This window comes from Cavia porcellus, unplaced genomic scaffold (genome assembly GCF_034190915.1).
Source record: "Cavia porcellus strain 051 isolate PalLab524CR breed Dunkin Hartley unplaced genomic scaffold, mCavPor4.1 scaffold_5, whole genome shotgun sequence".
In the NCBI taxonomy this organism is placed as follows: Eukaryota; Metazoa; Chordata; class Mammalia; order Rodentia; family Caviidae; genus Cavia; species Cavia porcellus.
Window position 1 is genome coordinate 92,318,627 of NW_026947488.1, and position 19,153 is coordinate 92,337,779.

General features: G+C 34.9%; 1 protein-coding gene across 1 annotated transcript in view; it reads right to left on the reverse strand.

Annotated features, from left to right (window-relative positions):
- Nucleotides 1-19,153, reverse strand: part of Vps35 (VPS35 retromer complex component) — a 31,848-nt gene that overhangs the window by 6,171 nt on the left and 6,524 nt on the right. The window contains exons 3-13 of the mRNA XM_003469410.5: nt 18,494-18,590; nt 17,323-17,446; nt 16,079-16,261; nt 14,508-14,721; nt 12,042-12,125; nt 9,639-9,748; nt 5,606-5,702; nt 5,350-5,498; nt 3,422-3,629; nt 2,768-2,923; nt 295-417 (exon numbers count right to left, since the gene is read on the reverse strand). Coding sequence (XP_003469458.3) covers nt 295-417; nt 2,768-2,923; nt 3,422-3,629; nt 5,350-5,498; nt 5,606-5,702; nt 9,639-9,748; nt 12,042-12,125; nt 14,508-14,721; nt 16,079-16,261; nt 17,323-17,446; nt 18,494-18,590 — 1,545 coding nt within the window. The remainder of the gene's footprint in view (nt 1-294; nt 418-2,767; nt 2,924-3,421; nt 3,630-5,349; nt 5,499-5,605; nt 5,703-9,638; nt 9,749-12,041; nt 12,126-14,507; nt 14,722-16,078; nt 16,262-17,322; nt 17,447-18,493; nt 18,591-19,153) is intronic.

Below are 19,153 nucleotides of genomic sequence, written 5' to 3' on the forward strand. Positions count from 1 at the left end.
AATTAGAACCTATGAAAAAGTTTGAACATAAATTCAAACTGTTTCACACTTTTATTTCTAAGTGGCTGTATATAATCCCTTAGCTAGTATATGACCTACCAACATCATTGTTAAGAATATTTACAAGAATGAGGACTACAGTGAGTTTCTTTTTTTTTTTACAGTGAGTTTCTGAACATAGGATTTTAATATATAACTGCATATTTTTATATGTTTAAAATTTTCTAAGATACAAAACTAAATACACACAGTGAGAAAAAGGAAAAAAAATTAGACACTTAAAAGTCAACCCACCACTTTAGAATTCTCTTTGTATCGAAAAGCCAGCTGGTAAGCAGCAAACACCAAAGGTGGCAGTGTGAAGCGAATCCGCTGATTTCCACCAGCTCCAAAATGCTTTCGTGCTGTATTTAAGATCTGATGAAAAAAATTTTTTAAATATTTCCCATACTAGGGTTAATCATTAATAAAATTAAATAGTGGCTCAAATCATCACAATTACTGTAATTTGGTAAACACATTCAATGTACCAGGCCTTATAGCAGCAGGCTTTATTCTTGTCTCTGTGAGTTATCACAATCACCCTAGAGACAGTTACTAAACCCATATCACAAAATGGGAAGGCCTAAGGTTTGGGGAGGTTGGGTAACCTGCCCTTGGTGTCTAAAAGAATCAGACATACAGTATACTTAAATATATTTCCATACGTTCACTGTATTAATAAAGAATGCAGACTGACAACAGCAAACAGTTAACAGACTCTAATACTTCATACCTGTGTGACCCTGGGTGAATCAACCCATCTTAACCACAAGATTCATTTGAAAAATAGGATAGCATGCTCTTAGGGCTGTTTAGATAATCAAATGAGATACAAAGTATGCTATTTATAACTGGCAAAATACATGGGCTCAGAAAATGATGCCCAATGTATTAGAAAACCAAAGAATCCTGAATTCGTGAAGTAGTTTTTAATATAGACAACACAGTACAGTATGTGATGTACATGGGTTTTGTAAGTATTTCTGGTATGGTAGATGGGTAAAAGAATGTATTCACCTTGGGGTAGTTGGAGTCAATGATCCTATACTTAAAGGGCTCTGCATCCAGACAAAACCACCTGGCCACATGTGGGAGACACACCTTCTACTACTATATTTGCTATGTAACAGGAGAAAAAAAAAACCAAAATCTTACACAAAAACACAAGAAGATCATTTAAAATGCCTAAATAATCCAGATAGTCTCTGTATACAGATCACACAGCATACAGAGCACAGTGCCCTTGTGCACAGAATGTTATTGAGCCTAGTCAAAGACTAGCACACTACTAGCAGAAAGCAGCCTCTTGACATCAGTTATTACAAAGGATATCAACTATAACAAAGTTGACAGAAGGAAAGAATCAGGACTCATCCTCAAATAAAGGATTTTTGCATTATAGCAATCTAATTGCCTCAGGTACCAGTAATAAATTACCTTAACCAAACAATAATTAGGCTGCCAGCCAGGCCATCTTTCCTTAAAATAATTTACCCACTATCAGCTACCAACACCTCTCCTCAGGCAACATGTTTTATTCCTTTCAGAGATTAACTGAGGACTAATAATAAACAACTTCATCTGATTGTTCTGTATCAAGAAGCAAGGGTTAAGGAAAAGGGAAATGAATTTTTAAGTCTTTCACACATTTTCAATGTGATAAACAGATACAAATTTTTGCAAATCTTGGAAAAACAAAACTAAATGTAAGGATTACATTTCTTATATTTAAAGCTTATTATGATAAGTGACTAAACATTCTTAAAAGCAAAACACAGTTAAACAAGAATATGAACATGGAGTCATTGTGGGTTATAGCTGCCCTGCAATTCTTAGGAAGTCTCCTAAAGAAACCTGAGTGCTATACATGGTAGCGCATACCTATGACCCCAGTTGCTTAGGAGACTGAGGCAGCAGGCTTGCAAAGTCAAGGCCAGCATGGACAATTTAGCAAGACCTTGTCTCAAAATTAAAAAGGGCTGGAGATATAGTTTACCATTTGCTGGATTCAATCCCTGATACCACAACATAAATGAACATATATGTAAATATATACATACACACATAAAAATAAAAAGCTGGAGCAATTAACTTCTGCCTCACAAGCTCCAAAAGTTTACAACTATTTATACATATAAAAGTCCATGGGCCAGAGAAAGGCATGGTGGCACATGCTTGTAATTCATGCATTCATGAGAGGCTGAAGCAAGAGGATCTCAAGTTCAAATCCAACCTAGGCAACTTAGCAAGACCCTATCTCAAAATTAAAAATGCATAAAAAGGCCTGAGTTCAATCCCTATTATTCCAAAACAAAAATATACAAGCCTGGCATGGTGGCACATGCCTATAGTCCCAGTGCTTGGGAGGCTGAGGCAGGAGGATCACTGCGAGCTCAAGGCCAGCCTGGGCTACAGAGTGAGCTCAAGGTCAGCCTGAACTACATAGCAAGACCCTGTCTTGAAAAAAACCAACCAAACAAACAAACAAACAAAATCCCATATATCAGGTGCACCTATAATCCTTTGCAGGCTGAGACAAGGGAATTGCAAGTCTGAGGCCAACACGGGCAACTTAGTGAGACTAGTGAGACACTGCCTCAGAAAATAAAAAGGGATAAGTTTACAGCACCACTGGGTTCAATCCCCAGCGCTGCAAATGAGTAAATAAAATAAAAAACACTGCATCAGGAGCTGATGAAGAATTACACTAAGACTTAATTCATACCAAGTACTGCTGATCAGGGTCCTCAGACCGAAGAAGATGAATGAATCGGCCCACAAGGCTCTGCTCATCTGCAAAGTCTTCTGGATCAGGGTCTTCCACAGGTTGATCTGGCTGATCTTGAATCAATGTGGACACCAAATTCATTATGGAATCCACCTGTAACCCAGAAGACACAAGAAACTGACTAGTATGAAGCCATCAGCATATAAAGCCATTGTCAAAAGTGTTTCCAGTTGTGTAAGTTACAAAATAATTTCATTTTTTTAAAGAAAGTCAACATTTAGGGGCTGGGGATTCAGCTCAGTGGCATAAGCGCCTGCTTTACAAGCAGGCAGTTGTGAGTTTGATCCCTGGTACCGATAGAAAAAAAAAAAGTCAACATTTGCAAGTCAATTCATATATACACAGACTTAAGTCTGGAAAGAAGATGTTTCAAATGTTAAGTAACACTGGTTATTGTCTCTCTGGTGGAATAAAAGGTATGCAATAATTCTTCTGTATACATTTGCAATTTTCTAGTTTATTCATGAATAAGCCACTTACAACTTTTCTTTAGTATCAAATTACTTTCCCCAATCTTATATATTTCGGTGTAAAGGTCTAAATTATACCTATACAGTCTTTTTCATTAAAATAGCTTACTGGTATTCTTACCTGGTCTTGAGAGACAATTTCTGTATTATAATCCAGAACATTACTAAGCACATAACAACTCATACTCTTTCTGGACTCATAGTCAAAGTACTCAAATAGTGGGTGGAAATGTTTCAATTTCAAGACGGTCAAAATATTGTTGTAAGTATCAACAGGTATCTTCAAAAGTCTGGTGAGTTCCTTTGAAACTGCACTACTGGTAGCAATACTACAAAAAAAAAAAAGTAACCCTTTCATGAATAAAATTTTTTATACAAACAGCACTTCTTTCATAAAAACTTTCATTTACACATTAAAAGAAATGGGTCAAGTGAATCACAGTATCCCAAAATATGCTAAGGATCTCCTTTAGTATTAAGAAGCCTATCTAAAACACTATTACTGTTCTGTTAATAAAAAGATTTATTATTCTATTAATTCACAGATTATGTAGCTGGAATTAAGATGATTATCTAAAATTTGACAACTTTATGGAAACTATTGTTTTGAGTTTGGATCCTAGGATAACCAACAAGTATACAAATATGTTGAAAAGGTTTTTCTGACATTTTCTTTGAAACAGAGTCTCACTATGTAGGTCCAGCTGGCCTTGAACTCACTGTGTAGTCTAGGCTGGCTTCAAACTTGTGACAATTGGGGCTGGGGATTTAGCTCAGCGGGATAAGCACCTGCCTTGCAAGCAGGCAGTCGTGAGTTCGATTCCTGGTACTAATAAAAATGAAAAAGACAAAAAAAAAAAAAAATACAAACTTGTGACAATTCTCCTTCCTCAACCTCCTTAGTGCTGGGAATACAGGGGTGTGCCACCAGCTCATGTTGAAAGTAAACATGAAAAAAATCTGTACAAGATCACAGAATGGAAAAATACATAAATTATTCTTTAATCATCAAAATATTGGTGATTAAAGAAAAATAGGCTGAAATTAAGGTAGCTTTTAGGAACATTCTGTCCTTTGGCCCTTAACATTTCTAACTATTTTGTCTACTCTTCCCTAAAAACTCACTGGATGGAAGAAGATATAGGTAATTTTCTCTCATAACTTATCTATTTTTCAGCCCTCTGAAACAAACAAACAAAAAAAAATGATCAAAAGAAAAAAAGGGTCATAAAAACAAGTAAAGAAAAAAGAAGAAATTTCCCTCAAATGGGGGGATGGAAAGAAGAAAAGATTACATGAGGTGAAATTAAGACTAATTGAGGGAGAAGGACCTAACTTGAACCAAGTTCCAAAAAGTGAGGATTGGGATACTATGGGAGTTACTCAGGAAAAGATAACACAATCAAAACTACCAATTACAGAACACTACAGGTGTGGGACAGAATGGCTGATGAAGCCTCAAGTCAATAGTATTTTATCTTCCCTGACAGCATCAAAATCAAAGCTAAAATAGAAAACTATTTAAATCAATTTAATTTCCATCCTGTAAATATAAATATAGCCTTAATTTTCCACAATTTACTCACCATCAGGAAGCTACATCTAAGAAGAATATTGCTTGACAGAAAGTTTTCCTAATTGTTTAAAAACTAACTCATTCATATATGGGAAGGGGTTCAAAATGGACACAGGTCCCTGAATGAAGACTGCCTATAGCCCAAGACTGTTACAGTCTAATCAACGTATGTAATCAAATAACTGGTTTCAACCTTCTGCCCTGATTAGCACCAATCACGACAATTACAATTACAATACATGCTTAAAACAAGACAATGCTGTTTTTTTGTTTTTTTTGAGACAAGGTCTCACTACTTAGCCCAGGCTGGCCTTGAACTTGCAGCCATCTTCCTGCCTCAGCCTCTCAGGAGCTGAAATTACAGGTGTGCACCACGATGCCTGGCAAAACGCTAACATATCAAACAGCAGTTAACCAAAAATATCTGGGACCAGAGAGTGCTTTACAAAGATTTTTAGAGAACTGTGACTTACTGTTCAAGGTTGAGCTTGTTGAATATCTCCACCGTTGTTTCTAGAACTTTATCCACATAGTCCACACGATCAGGGTAACATTTCATGGCAAGATTAATGAGAGACACTTGTAAAGATACAACATCCTCGGAAGGCATGTCTTGTCTAGACTGGAATGTTTAGCAAATCATACAATTATAAAAATATCTACCAATAGAGAAGTTGTAACACAGAAAAGTTAAACACAAAAGTTTAAACACAGAAAAGCCACACAAACCTGTATCACTGTGGCCACCTGCTGTGAAAATATATCAAAAAGTTTGATATCTGCTGGAATCCCAGGTCCATCTTCACGATGAGCAAATAAAGCTAATCTAAAAAAGAAAACAGCCTGAATTTTAAAAGAGAGATCTGGGTAGTGGGATCACATACGACATTTTATTCTTATTGTTTTTCTGTATTTTCTACTAGCATATTTCTACTAAGACAATAAAAAGGAGGGTTTTGAATGTACTGATCATTCTCTCATATAGTGAGACCAGTACTATCAATGATGCCTTATGTTATCAACTTTCTTACTTTGTACCATACAAAACAGATTTTCAGAAGGTTGATTTTCCCAAACCTTCTGAAACCTAATCAAATAGATATGGATAAAAGCACATTAAAGTCTCTAGTCTTTGCCTACATGAATTTGATATTAAGATCTTTGATCCATTCTGAATTTAGCTTAGAGCATTGTGAAAGATATGGGTCCAGTTTTAATCTTCGGCATGTGTAGCGCCAGTTTTCCAGCAGCATTTATTGAAGAAGCTTTCTTCCAGTGAATGTGTTTGGCACCTCAGTCAAAGATAAGGTAGCTTAGTGTTGTTTTTGCATCTTCTAATCTATTTCACTGATCCTCAGGCCTGGTTTTTTGTTTTGTTGCCAGTACCACACTGTTTTTAATCACAGTAGCTTTATAGTATAATTTCAAGTCAGGGATTGTGATGCCACTGTCTTGTCTTTGATGTCCAGTACTGCCTTTGTTATTCTAGGTAGGTCTCTTCTAGTTCCAGATCAATTTTAGGACTGTTTTCTCTAATTCTGAGATATGTTATTGGAATTTTGATTGAGATTGCATTGAATCTTCCAAAACTATGGCTATTTTCAATATATTGGTTCTTCCTACCCAAGAGCACTGGATCTCTCTTCATTTTCTAACACCCTCTTCAATCTCTTTTTTCAGACTACTGTAGTTTTCAATGTAGAGGTCTCCTTTGTTAATTCCTAGGTATTTCATTTTTTTGGATGCGATTGTAAAAGGTATTGTTTCCCTGATTTCTGTCTCAGTGGGTTTGTTATTCATGCACAAGAAGGCTATTGATTTTTCAGTGTTGACTTTGTAACCAGCTACATTACTGAATTTGCTTAATATATCTAGAAGTCTTTTAATAAGAGTTTTTAGGGTCTTCTAAGTGGAGTATCATATCATCTGCAAATAACAATAGTTTAACTTCTTCCTTTCCTATCTTTACTCCTTTTATTTCTTTCTCTTGTCTAATTGTTCCAGCTAAAGTTTCCAGCACTATGTTGAGTAACAGTGGAGACAGTAGGCATCCTTGTCTTGTTCCTGATTTTAGAGTGAAATCTTTCAGTTTTTGTCAATTTAGTATTATGTTGGCTATCAGTTTGTCATGAACTTTATCTGACTGAGATAAAGACCATCTATTCCAATTTTCTATAGGGTTTTAATCATGAATGGGTGCTGGACTTTGTCAAAAGCTTTTTCTGCATCTATTGTAATGATCATATGATGCTTGTCCTTGGCTCTGTTAATATGGTGCATTACTTTTATGGGTTTACGTATATTGAACCATCCCTGCATCCCTAGGATGAATCCTACTTGATCACAATGTACAATCTTTTTGATGATTTGCTGCAGTCTGTTTGCTAATATCTAACTGAGGATTTTTGCATCAATGTTCATTAGGGAGATTGTCCTGTAATTCTCTTAGTTGGATCAGAATTCATTAAAGTAAAAAATGTGTCTAACAGTCCTGATTTAAATAAATTATCTTTAAAAGATGAAAGTATTTCAAGATATTTAAGATATTGCAAAGTTTGACATGATTTAGATAAATTATCTTTAAAAGTTAAAAAGAAAAACTATTTAAAGACATTTAAGATACTGCAGAGTTTGAAACAGAACTTATTCCAAAAGGAATAAATTTAACTTTTATTTCCTGTATCTCAAATAATCAAAAATCATATCTGTCCCATTTCTCACAACTCAGGGCACAACTCTATATTTTGTTACACAGAGAAGAATCACTACTAGGTGGGGTAGGTAGGTGACATTACATCTTGCAAAGAAAGTCCACAATACTAGCTTCCTTTAAGTGATTCCAAAAAGCATCTAAGTCTTTTTTTTTCTTTTTCCAGTATTGAGGATTGAACCGAAGGCCTTTGCAGGTACTAATTTACATCGCCATCTAACCTACTCCCCTTTTTAAGACAAGATCTCACTGCATCATTAAATTGCCTAGGTTGGGCTTGAATTTGGGGTTTTCCTGCCTCAGCCTCTAAAGTATTGAGATAATAGGTATGTACCACCATTCCAGTTAGTATATATTTTTGCTGCACAGGTAGAGGATGGAACTGATACTTTGGAGAATTCTCAGACTTTAATAACTAGATAGTTATAAAACAAAACAAAAGTTATTTGTAGAAATAGATAATAAATTCATTGTGGTTTAGACTTAGAATGTCCCCGAGGACTCATGTATCCACTTTTGGAAGTGACTGGATAGCTAGCCTGGTGTTAAAACAGACATGGCACCCAAGAGGAGCTGGGTCACGTGTTCATGACCTACAAAGATCTGACTCCCTCTCTTCTCTCAGTTCCTGGCCACCACAATGTGAGTAAGTCTCCTCTGCCCAAGCCCTACGGCCACACCATCCTCCCTGGAAATCTACCAACAATGGACTAAGATCATGAGCCAAAATTAGCTTCTCTTTCTTTCAGTTGAGTGTGTCAGGTATTTTGTTGCAAGAATAAGCAAAGTAAGACAAACTCCACTTGGTTTTCTGATTCCTAACAATATGTGTCCTCATAAGCAGGACAGACATTATGCAGGACACAAATACATATGTTATTACTATTACTGTATTACTGCTACCATGTAGCATGCTTGCCAAGTAAGTTACTCATTACAGCCATTATAAAATGACATTTTATATTTTCAAGTAGCCAAGAACAATGGCAACAAAGAAAACTTACAGGATGCTCACTTCATATACATGATAATTTTTTTTACAAATAGTAGATTACTTGAACTTCCTGTGTGGGGGGATGAGCGTTCTGCAACCGAGCTACACCACTAGACATTTTTCTATTGAGACAGGATCTTGTAAGTCCAGGCTAGACTAAATTTTCTATCCTCCTGCCTCAAGTCACCCAAGATCTGTGATTACATCACCACACCCAGGAACTGATATTACAAATGTGTGCCACCACACCTAGGTACTTGAAATATTCTTTTTTTTTTTTCATTTAGGAGTGACAAAGTTTACCTGAAAAGGTAAAAGTGAAGAGAGAGAAACTGACTTGGCAGAGTGAGCTTAGGCCAAGAAGAGGAGGAAAAAGGAAGATTAAAAAACACCCTGAAGAAAGCAGGGCGGGCTATTGCGAGCAAAGCCAAGACAGTGAGCTCTTCTTGGTAACCATGCTTCTACCTGAACGTTCTTTTTTTTTTTTTTTTTTTTTTGGTACTGGGGATTGAACTCATGACCTCACACTTGCCAGGCAGGCACTTATGCCGCTGAGCTAAATCCTTGGTCCCTACCTGAACATTCTTAATCATCTATATCTCATGACTAGTTAATGAAGGAAACTAAATCAAGCCATCCACATTGAAAGTAAAACCACAGTGAAACGTTATTGCTCTTCAGTAGACTTATAGGATTTAAGTGATGGATCTGAACAACAATCTCTACAAGTCAATTAAACATATAAAAATACTACTCATTGGGGCTGGGGATTTAGCTCAGCGGCATAAGCACCTGCCTTACAAGCAGGCAGTCGTGAGTTCGATCCCCAGTACCAATAAAAATAAAAAAGACAAAAAAAAAAAAATACTATCTTCATGTCCTCTTTACAATTAAAAGTTAAACCTCTTTCATACCTAAATGAAGTAAACATCTACTAGATCTTCTTAGTAACAGAGCTAAATTACTTATATTAAAATCACTGATATAATTCATGAAAAACTTTTAAATTTATTATTCCAACGTCAGAATATCTGCCCTCCAATATTGGAAAGTCTTACCTATCAATTAAAGCAATGATTATATTTTTCACATTTACATTTTGGTGTAACTCAGCACAGGCCCGAAGAAAAGGATTCAAAGTCTGGAGGTGGAATTCATCAGGAAAAACCTAAAAATAAAATAATATTAATACAAATAGAAGTACTTCAGATAACATAAGCTCACATACGGCATTTATGGGAAAAATTTTTCATCTTACACAGCTATACTCAAATATGTTATTTTTTTAACCTCTTCAACCACAGTCCCAAGAGAAATACTTCATTAATCAATGTACATCTATAAAGCTAAGAGGACTGAGAAAATAAGACTTATTAGAGATAAAAATCAATACTGCTTCCTGTACACAAACAACACTCTCTCACAGAGAGAGAAACTAGGGAAACATCATTCTTCACAACAGCATCCAAAAAAAGGAAATACTTAGGAATCAATCTAATAAAGAAAATAAAAGATCTATACATTGAAAATTACAATACTCTGAAAAACAAAATTGAAGAAGATATCAGAAAATGGAAAAAGATTCCTTGCTTATGGATAGGAAGAACCAACACTGTGAAAATGGCCATACTTCCAAAACTGTTACACGGATTGAATGCAATCCCAATCAAAATGCCATTAAGCATAACTCACGGATCTACAGAAAACATTCCTATAATTCATTTGGAAACAGAAAAGATCTACAATAGCAAAGGCAGGACTGGGCAACAAAGGCAAGGCAAGAAGCATCACAATTCCTGACTTGAAATTTTGTACAAAGCTACTGTGATAAAATCAGCATGGTACTGGCATAAAAAACAGACCTGCAGCTCAGTGGAACAGATTAGATGATATAGACACAACCAGAAACACACTCAGCCACATTATCTTTGAAAAAGGGGTCAAACATGTTCACTAGAAGAAAGACAGCCTCTTTAATAAATGGTGCTGGAAAAACTGGCTTTCCATATGCCTATAACTAAAATTAGACCTATGCCTATCACCACACACTAAACTAATCAAAGATCTAAATATTAAAACAGAAACACTAAGTCTGCTGGAAGACAAAGTAGGTAGAACCCTTGAAGACATAGGGTAGGCAAAGAATTTATGAGCAAAACCCAAATTGTATGAGAAAAACTTCCAAGAATCAACAACTAAGATCTCATCTTATTAAAAACTTTTTGCACATCAAAAGAAATCACCAACAGTGTGAAAAGACAACCAACAGAGTGGGAAAAAATTGTGTCCAACTATCCCTCACACAAAGGACATCTATCTAGAACATATAACGAATGAAAAAAATCAGACAGCCGCCAAATACAAAGACCCAATCCAAAAATGAGCATTAATACACAGTTCTCAGATGAAGAAATACAAATGGCAAACAAATATATGGAAAATGTTCAACATCATTGCTCATTCAAGAGATGCAAATTAACACTGAGATTCTATGTCATTCCAGAAAGAATGACTATCATTAAGAAATCAACCAATAACAAATGCTGGTGGAGCTCTAGAGAAAAAAGAACTCTTCTCCACTGCTGGTGGGAGTGTAGACTGGTGCAACCACTATGGAAATCAGTATGGAGATTCCTCAGAAAACTAGGTCTAGAGGGTCCCATTTGACCCAGCTATCCCCTCTTCTGCATATTTCCCCAGAAGAATTAAAAACAGTGATGTATATGTACCTGTGTTTACAACAGCACAATTTATAATAGTTCAATCTTGGAAACAACCCAAATATTCATCAACCAAGGAATGGGTAAAAAAGATGTGGTAGTTTTCGCAATGGAGTACTACTCAGCTATAAAGACAGATAAATTTGAAGCTTTTATATGTAAATGAATGCAACTTGAGATCATATTCTTAAGTGACATAAATCAGACTCACAAGTGTTAACATTGTAATCTCTCCCTAGTGTAAGAAACTGAAACAGTAAATAAGATCCAAAATGTACAACAGAGATTGTGAAAGAGGAGGAAATTGCTCAAAAGGAAAGAACAACTGGGATGGGAGAAAAGGATAAAAGGGAAAAGAAAATGTGTATATGTATCTATCTATATATAGATACATATATACATACACACACATATATATACATCATACGTACATACAAGATAGTTACTACTAATTTCCATTAGTTCAGTGAAGTTTGTGTTTATATTGATCAATTTTTCATGCCTATATCTTATAATCTGAGCAACTACTTTGAAGATAACAATATGCAATATAATAACCATTGTTAGTCTATCTTATTTTGAAATTCTCTATTATTGTTGTTTTTATTTTTTTTTAATTTTTAAAATTTTTTGGATACCAAAGATTGAACTCATGACCTCACGCTTACAGGGCAGGCACTTATGCCCCAGCCCCTTTTTGTTGTCTTTAAAACAAAACATAAAATAAATGTTGCCACCTACCTGAATAATACACTCCATGAGATATTCTTGAGCCAAAGCATCCCTACAATTCACAACCTGCTCCAATATGCCAGTTAAAACAATCTAAGAAAAGAGCAAAGAAAAACAAGTTAGATAAAAAGCCCATTATGAAAATTGTACGCTATACCTCTAACAGACTGAACTAACTTGAAAATCAAGTGTACTTTAGATAATTTATATATATATATAAAATTTTTTTTTTTTTTTAAACTGGGAATCAAACTCAGGACCCTGCACTTGCCAGGCGGGCATTTGCATCACTGAGCTATATATCCCCAGCTACAATTATTTTTAAACTTAAAATTTCTCAGAAAATTCTAGGTTCCTATTTAATGTAAAATTCATACAAAAGGAAGCTTTTGCTAGCCTAGACCTCCCTGTTTCTGAAAATAAGTTTATGGCACACAGCCTTGCCTCTCTAGATCCCTACTGTCTGCCTTTTGAGCTTATTTTGTCTTTTTCCTTTTTATCGGTACCGGGGATCGAACTTGCAAGGCAGGCGCTTATGCCGCTGAGCTAAATCCCCAGCCCCCTTTTGAGCTTATTTACCATACACCACATGGCTTAGAAAGCCGGATCATATTTACCACGTGGTTCCTTACAAGAAGTTCACTGATGCTTACTTTACTTGCCTCCAGATTTGCAACCGTCTCTTTCACAGTCTTGCTTTTATGTGTCCATCCACATTAAAATGTGTCAATCTAACACTATTTTCACTTTATTTTAGATCTTGAATCTACATTGTCTGAGTACTCCAACTCTGTTCTCTTTCAAAATTGTTATAGCTGTTCTAGGGTCTTTGCTCTTTTTTTACTTTTCTTTTCTTTTTTAAAACTTTTTACTTTTTTAAACTTTTTTGGTTCCAGGGATCAAATGCACAACTTTGTGCTTGCCAGGCAGGCACTGTGCCACACCCCAGGTCCCCTGCTCCTTTATATAAATTTTAGAATTCGGCCTGTTGACATTTACTAAAAAGCCTACTGGAATTTTATTGTTTATTTTTAATTAGTATATATTTGCCATACATAGTATTCCCATTCATCACTGGAATTTGTATCAGTACATCATATATCTTAATTCTTTTTTCCTCATTCCCCTATCCTGCCTTCAACACTTCCCTGTTTACAAAAGCTTTGTTTCCATTTTTCCCCTTCCCTTCTTTTTTAATCCCTTTGCCCTTCCCCTTTCCCCTGTTCCTCTCCCATTTGAACATCTCCTTAGTTTCCAATATCTATCCTTCATTTTGTTTGCTTACTCTTAAAGTTTCTCATACAAGGGAAATAATGTGATATTTAAACTTGAGTGTCTTATTTATTTCACTTAAAATTATGATCTTGAGATACAACCATTTACCCACACATAACTCGTTTGTCCTTTTTACAGCACAGTAGTACTCCCCTGAATATAAATACCTTGCTTCTTTTATCTATTCATCCATTGATGGGCATATGGGTTGTTGCCAAGATTTAGCCAGTATAAATTGAGCTTGCTGGGATTTTAAATTGAGATTCCACTAAATTTATAGGTCAATTTATGGAAAACTGCAATCTTGTCCATATTGAATCTTTCAATCAACATGATGTATCTTTCAGCTTTGAGTCTTTTTTGATAAAATCATGTTCAAATATTTTCAATGAAATATTACTTAACAAAACTATCTTAAAAATCAGATTTCAAAAACACCCTTCTCCACCACTGGTGAGAGTGTAAACTGCTACAACTACTATAAATCAGTGTGGCGATTCCTTAACAATTAGGGCCAGAGGTTCCACTTGACCCAAGTATTCCCTTTCTTGGTATCTTCCTGAAAGAATTAAAAAGCATCATATACAGTGATTAATGCATACCTACATTTATAGCAGCATAACTTGTAATAGCCAAATCCTAGAAACAGCCCAAAGGTCCATCAACTGATAGATGGATAAAGAAGATAGATAGATAGATAGATAGATATAATGGAATAGTATTCTGCCATAAAAAAGGATAAGCCTGAGACATTTTTAGATAAATGAAAGAATCTAAAGGTTATATGCTGTTAAGTAAAATAAACTGGACACGTGTAAATACAGCTCTGTTTCTCTGGTGCGAGAAACTAAAAGTGTAAATATGAGTCAAAATGTATAACAGGTATTATGAAATAGAAAGAAAATGTTCAAATGGGAAAGAGAACAAGGGAAAGGAGAAAAGAAAGAAAGAAAAAGTTAAAAAAAGAGAAAAGGAAAAAATGGAAACAACTTTTTGAAATGGAAAGAAGGGGGATTGAAGGGAGGGTAAAGGAAATGGGGGAAAAAAAAGAAACAGGTTATGTCATGTAGTTATATATTCTCTACGATGAATGCAATTATATACATCTAAAACATACCAATAAAATCTAACTGTAAAAAAAATCAGATTTCAGTTTAGATCTTACAACGTAAGAAAGATGAGAAGCAAAACAACATGAACCTGCTTGTAACGTTCCACATTTACGCCTTCCAACTGACTGAGGCGCACCAAATTTGTCCCTACTAAAATTCTCAGCTCTTGTCTTTCTCGTTCTCTTTTTTCTCTATCTCGGCTGTGTCCTTGGTGCTGCATCCGCACCCAAAGCTTGTTCATTTCTGCAAAGTTGAGGAGCACAAAATCCATGGAGTCACTGATATCCCCAGTTGTTTCCTCACTGCAAAAAGGAAGTTGGAAAAATCCTTATACAGAATGCAAACTCTGGGTTAGCTTCTTACGATCTGCCTTAATTCATTTCCTTTTATGTCTGTAATACAACAATACTTTATAAAAATAATCACTTCAACTTCACTAGTTTAGAGTTAATTCATAAAGGAAATAACAACAACAAAAATACCAGGGAGAGGATACAACTGAAGAGAACAAATTACCCTCCCCAATTCTACTCTCAGCCAACCAGAACAGTTCTTATGACAATTCTCTTAATTCAAAAAGCCTAAAGAGGGGCTGGGGATTTAGCTAGGCGGCATAAGTGCCTGCCGTGCAAGCAGGCGGTCGTGAGTTTGATCCCCAGTACCGATAAAAAGGAAAAAGACAAAAAAAAAAAAAAAAGTCTAAAGAGTCTGACACTTGTGTACTGTTAACTATATCATTTTCTAGCATCATGGTTAAATATTTTGTTTTTACTTGCAGTGTAATCTCAGAGGAAAGATTATGCACTAACTTATTTTTGATATATATCTTATATTCTTAAAGTTAAGAGTAAAATTGTAAAAAAGCAAATAACCACATCGTTTTTTATTCACAGTTAAATGTTTATCCTTTCTGTACTGTTTAATTATTTTATCAAATACATGGTAAAATGTTGAAATATATTTTTTCTTATAAATAGAAAGTACTGTAGAAACCATAATTAATATATTTTGGACATAAAATAGATAAGCAGGGCATGGTGGTGTATGCCTGTAATTCCAGCACTTGAAAAGCTGAGACAGTCTGGACTGCAAGTTCAAGGCCAGTCTGGGATAAAGGCCAACCTAAATTGCACAGTGAGACCCTGTCTCAAAAAAAAAAAAGGATAAACATTTTAAAAAAGAAATTAAATTCTATAACCTAAGGACCACTTGAAGATAACAGATAGCTGAGCATCTACCATTGCTGCGGGGGAAAAGTACAGTGGACTTGGACACTGGAAAAGTGTTACACGAGAGATAGGAGTCTCTATGAATAATTTTTCTTTCTTTTTTGAAAAAACACCTACTTCTATGTAATTAAAATGATTTATATTCTAGGGTAATTGTAGTCTACAAATTATAAAAACTGATACAATCATAAAAATTGTACTTTCAAAAAATATTTACTGTAATGCTCCAAATAATACTGAATGAAAAAGCAGATCCTAACAATCCAAAGACACAGTTTGCACTGGAAATTTACACACAAAATGCTACCAGAGACTGACTAGGTGGGTGAATTAATTATAATTATTTTCTCATTGCTATATACTATCCTACACTTTAAAAATAATTTATTATAAAGAAATTACAAGTAAACCAAGAAAGAAAATTAATTACTCTGTTGGCTCTCCTTCATCAGGTAAAATGTTTCTGGTACACTGAAGAAGGTAATTTCGAAGAAATAAACCCCTCAGTGGATGCTGTACACCTCGGCACATTTCTACCAAATCTTTCAAAATATCTTTCCTGGATTGAGGAAATGACTTGACATACACAACTCCAACTGTGATCAACAGATAACTAGAAAAATTATGAAGAGACATTTAATTAGAAATACTCAAATCAAAAATATAATTATGTCCAGACATATCATACACAAGCATACTATATAAATAAGACAGAAATCATGTTTTTTTTTCTCCTGCATTGTGAAAAAATATCATCGGATTTAAAAATATAAGCACTAAAATATAAAAACAAAGCAAAAGTAAAATATCCATTGACATATCTATCTCCCCACGTATCCATGCAGGATGTCTGAAGATCCCCAGTGGATGACTGAAACTGCAAATATAGTATATAAAATTTACTTTATATATTAAGGCACAGTAAGGATTAACAATAAAACAACAACTGTAACAATGTACTACAATAAAAGTTACATGGATGTGGTCTCTCACTGATATGATGTTGTACTCACCCTTCTTGTGATGATGTGAGATGTTACAGTGCCTATGTAATGAGATGAAGTCAGGTAAACCATGTGGGTGTTCCGGGTAGGCTACTCGGTACTCATTACTTTAACACAAGCACTATGATAACATGTAAGTTGATCTGATAACCCAGGATCTCTACTGACTAACAGGTGAATGGCATATAAAGTACAGATATGACAGACAAAAAGACTTTCCCAGCAAGATAACACAAGATTTCATCACACTACTCAAAAAAGAATGCAATTTAAAGCTTAGTTATCTCTGGGATTTTTCATTTAATATTTTTGGATCCTGATTGGTAGTAATTAAAACCATGGATAAAAGGAGACTCCTATATGTAGATACATATACCACCTATAGACATATTAAGAATAACTGCCATAATTTTTCTAGTAGTCATAAAACTTTAAAATACCTGACTCGTTTTTTCTATTTTTGAACTTCCTCAAATGTATCTACATATCTGCTATACAGCTATAAAAAAATGTATCTATGTATCTGCTATATATCTATAAAAAACAAATTTACTCTAAAACTTATTGGTTAAATTTTGAAATACCCTTAAACATTTTTTGCTTCCAGAAAACGGATATAACATCAAATGAGAAATGCAGGTATAAAGCTCCTCAGCTTCTAATTACTTACAGCCTTGGGATAATGTTTCCAGCATATTGTACCAGTTCATAGAGATCTGCCACTTTCCTTCCTTTAGCAAACTCATCTGTCAGGTAGACCTCCAAATAGTGCAGTTCATCAGAAATAGCCATATCTTTAAATTATGATTAAGGACTCAAAAATAAAGACAAGCCAACTTAAACAAAACCCTGCAACTAGGTAGAGACCTTAAAACTATTGGTTAGGGATCTTAAAGTTTGTCTTTGGAGAGTGTTTAAAGTAAAGACAGAATGTCAGAATGTTGGACTTTCCTTACGTTAAAATATAAAGGTTTTCAGTCGGCAAAGTGCATGCACCTGTAGTCCAGATACCCAGGAGATTGATTTAGGAGGATCCTGAAGCTTTGAGCTCAGGAGTTCAAGACCAACCAAGGCCAACCAAGCAAGATTCTATCTCTAAATGAGCAAATAAATGACACATAGGATTTTTAACCAATCATGGGCAAACAGTAAGAGCTCATCTCTAAATAAACAAATGAACAGACAAATCAACAGATATTTTAAAGGATATTCAGTTAAGTAAACCAGCAAATACAATGCTTCTCTGTCAAATTGCTGAAGGATTTTGAAGTAGTAAATAACTGAATTCCTTTCCATGTCTGAGACCTGCCTAGCAAAACTTAAGCATTAAAGAATCAATTGTCTGATGGTCTCAATATCCTTCAGGAAAGTTCTAAATTTTAAAATACAGTATCAATCCATTTGAATATAAGTATAATCATAGAGCTCAGGCTCCATGGCAGAATGCCTACTTAGCATGCGTAAAGCCCTAGGTTCATTCCATAGTAAAGCTCGGCGTGGTGGCGCACACCTGTAATTTCAGCACTCTAGACACTGAGTCAGGAGGAATATGGTAAATTCAAAACCAGCCTGAGCTACAAAGTGAGCTCAAGCCCAGCCTGAACTGCATAGAGAGACCCTGTCTCAAAAAGACCAAAAAAAAAAAAAAAAAAAAAAAATTCCCAAGTACAATAAAAAAATGTAACCATTAAAAAGAGGTATTCTTAGCATATCTACATAGAGGTACATTTAGTAAATATACTGCTGAATATTACAACTTCAGAAAACTTTAATAGAGAAAAAATAAAATTAGACTCATCAACTATAACCCAAATGTTTATTCTTCAACATTCAAAAGATACAAAGTTCATAGTAGCTCTTTGGTGATAACATAGAAGTCCGGAGTTCACCAAGCATATTAGATGCATGTTTTAGAGCATCCATAAGCTTGTTTTTGTCCTACAGAAACACCAAAAGAAATGATAAGGATGTTTAATTTAAAGAAACACTTATCTGGGCTATAAAAACTCTAAGTAATTAGAAACACATATCTGGGTTATAAAAACTCTTAAGTTAAGGGTCTCTTACACGGTTTTTAAAGTATACAATACTTGAATTATTTTAACAACATAAAAACCAACTTTAGTTTCCCCTTGTTTTCTTTCTTCTGAAGACACGATTCCTCACCAGTGCTTCAACGTTTGGCAAGACTTAGGATTACATATGTAAGGTTGTAAACTCCTTACTATAACTTTTTTAACCTGAAGAGGCTAGTAAATTAGTAATTAGTAAACAAGTAATTAGTAATTAATAAATTAGTAAAATTCACATTTTTATCTGCAATCCAGAGGACTCACATACTAACGGTTTTGAAACAAAGTATTATCCTGGGCTGAGGGTTTAGCTCAGCGGCATAAGCGCCTGCCTTGAAAGCAGGCAGTCATGAGTTCAAACCCTGGTACCGATAAAAAGGAAAAAGAAAAAAAAAAAAAACAAAGTATTATCCTGACGATGGCTTTAAC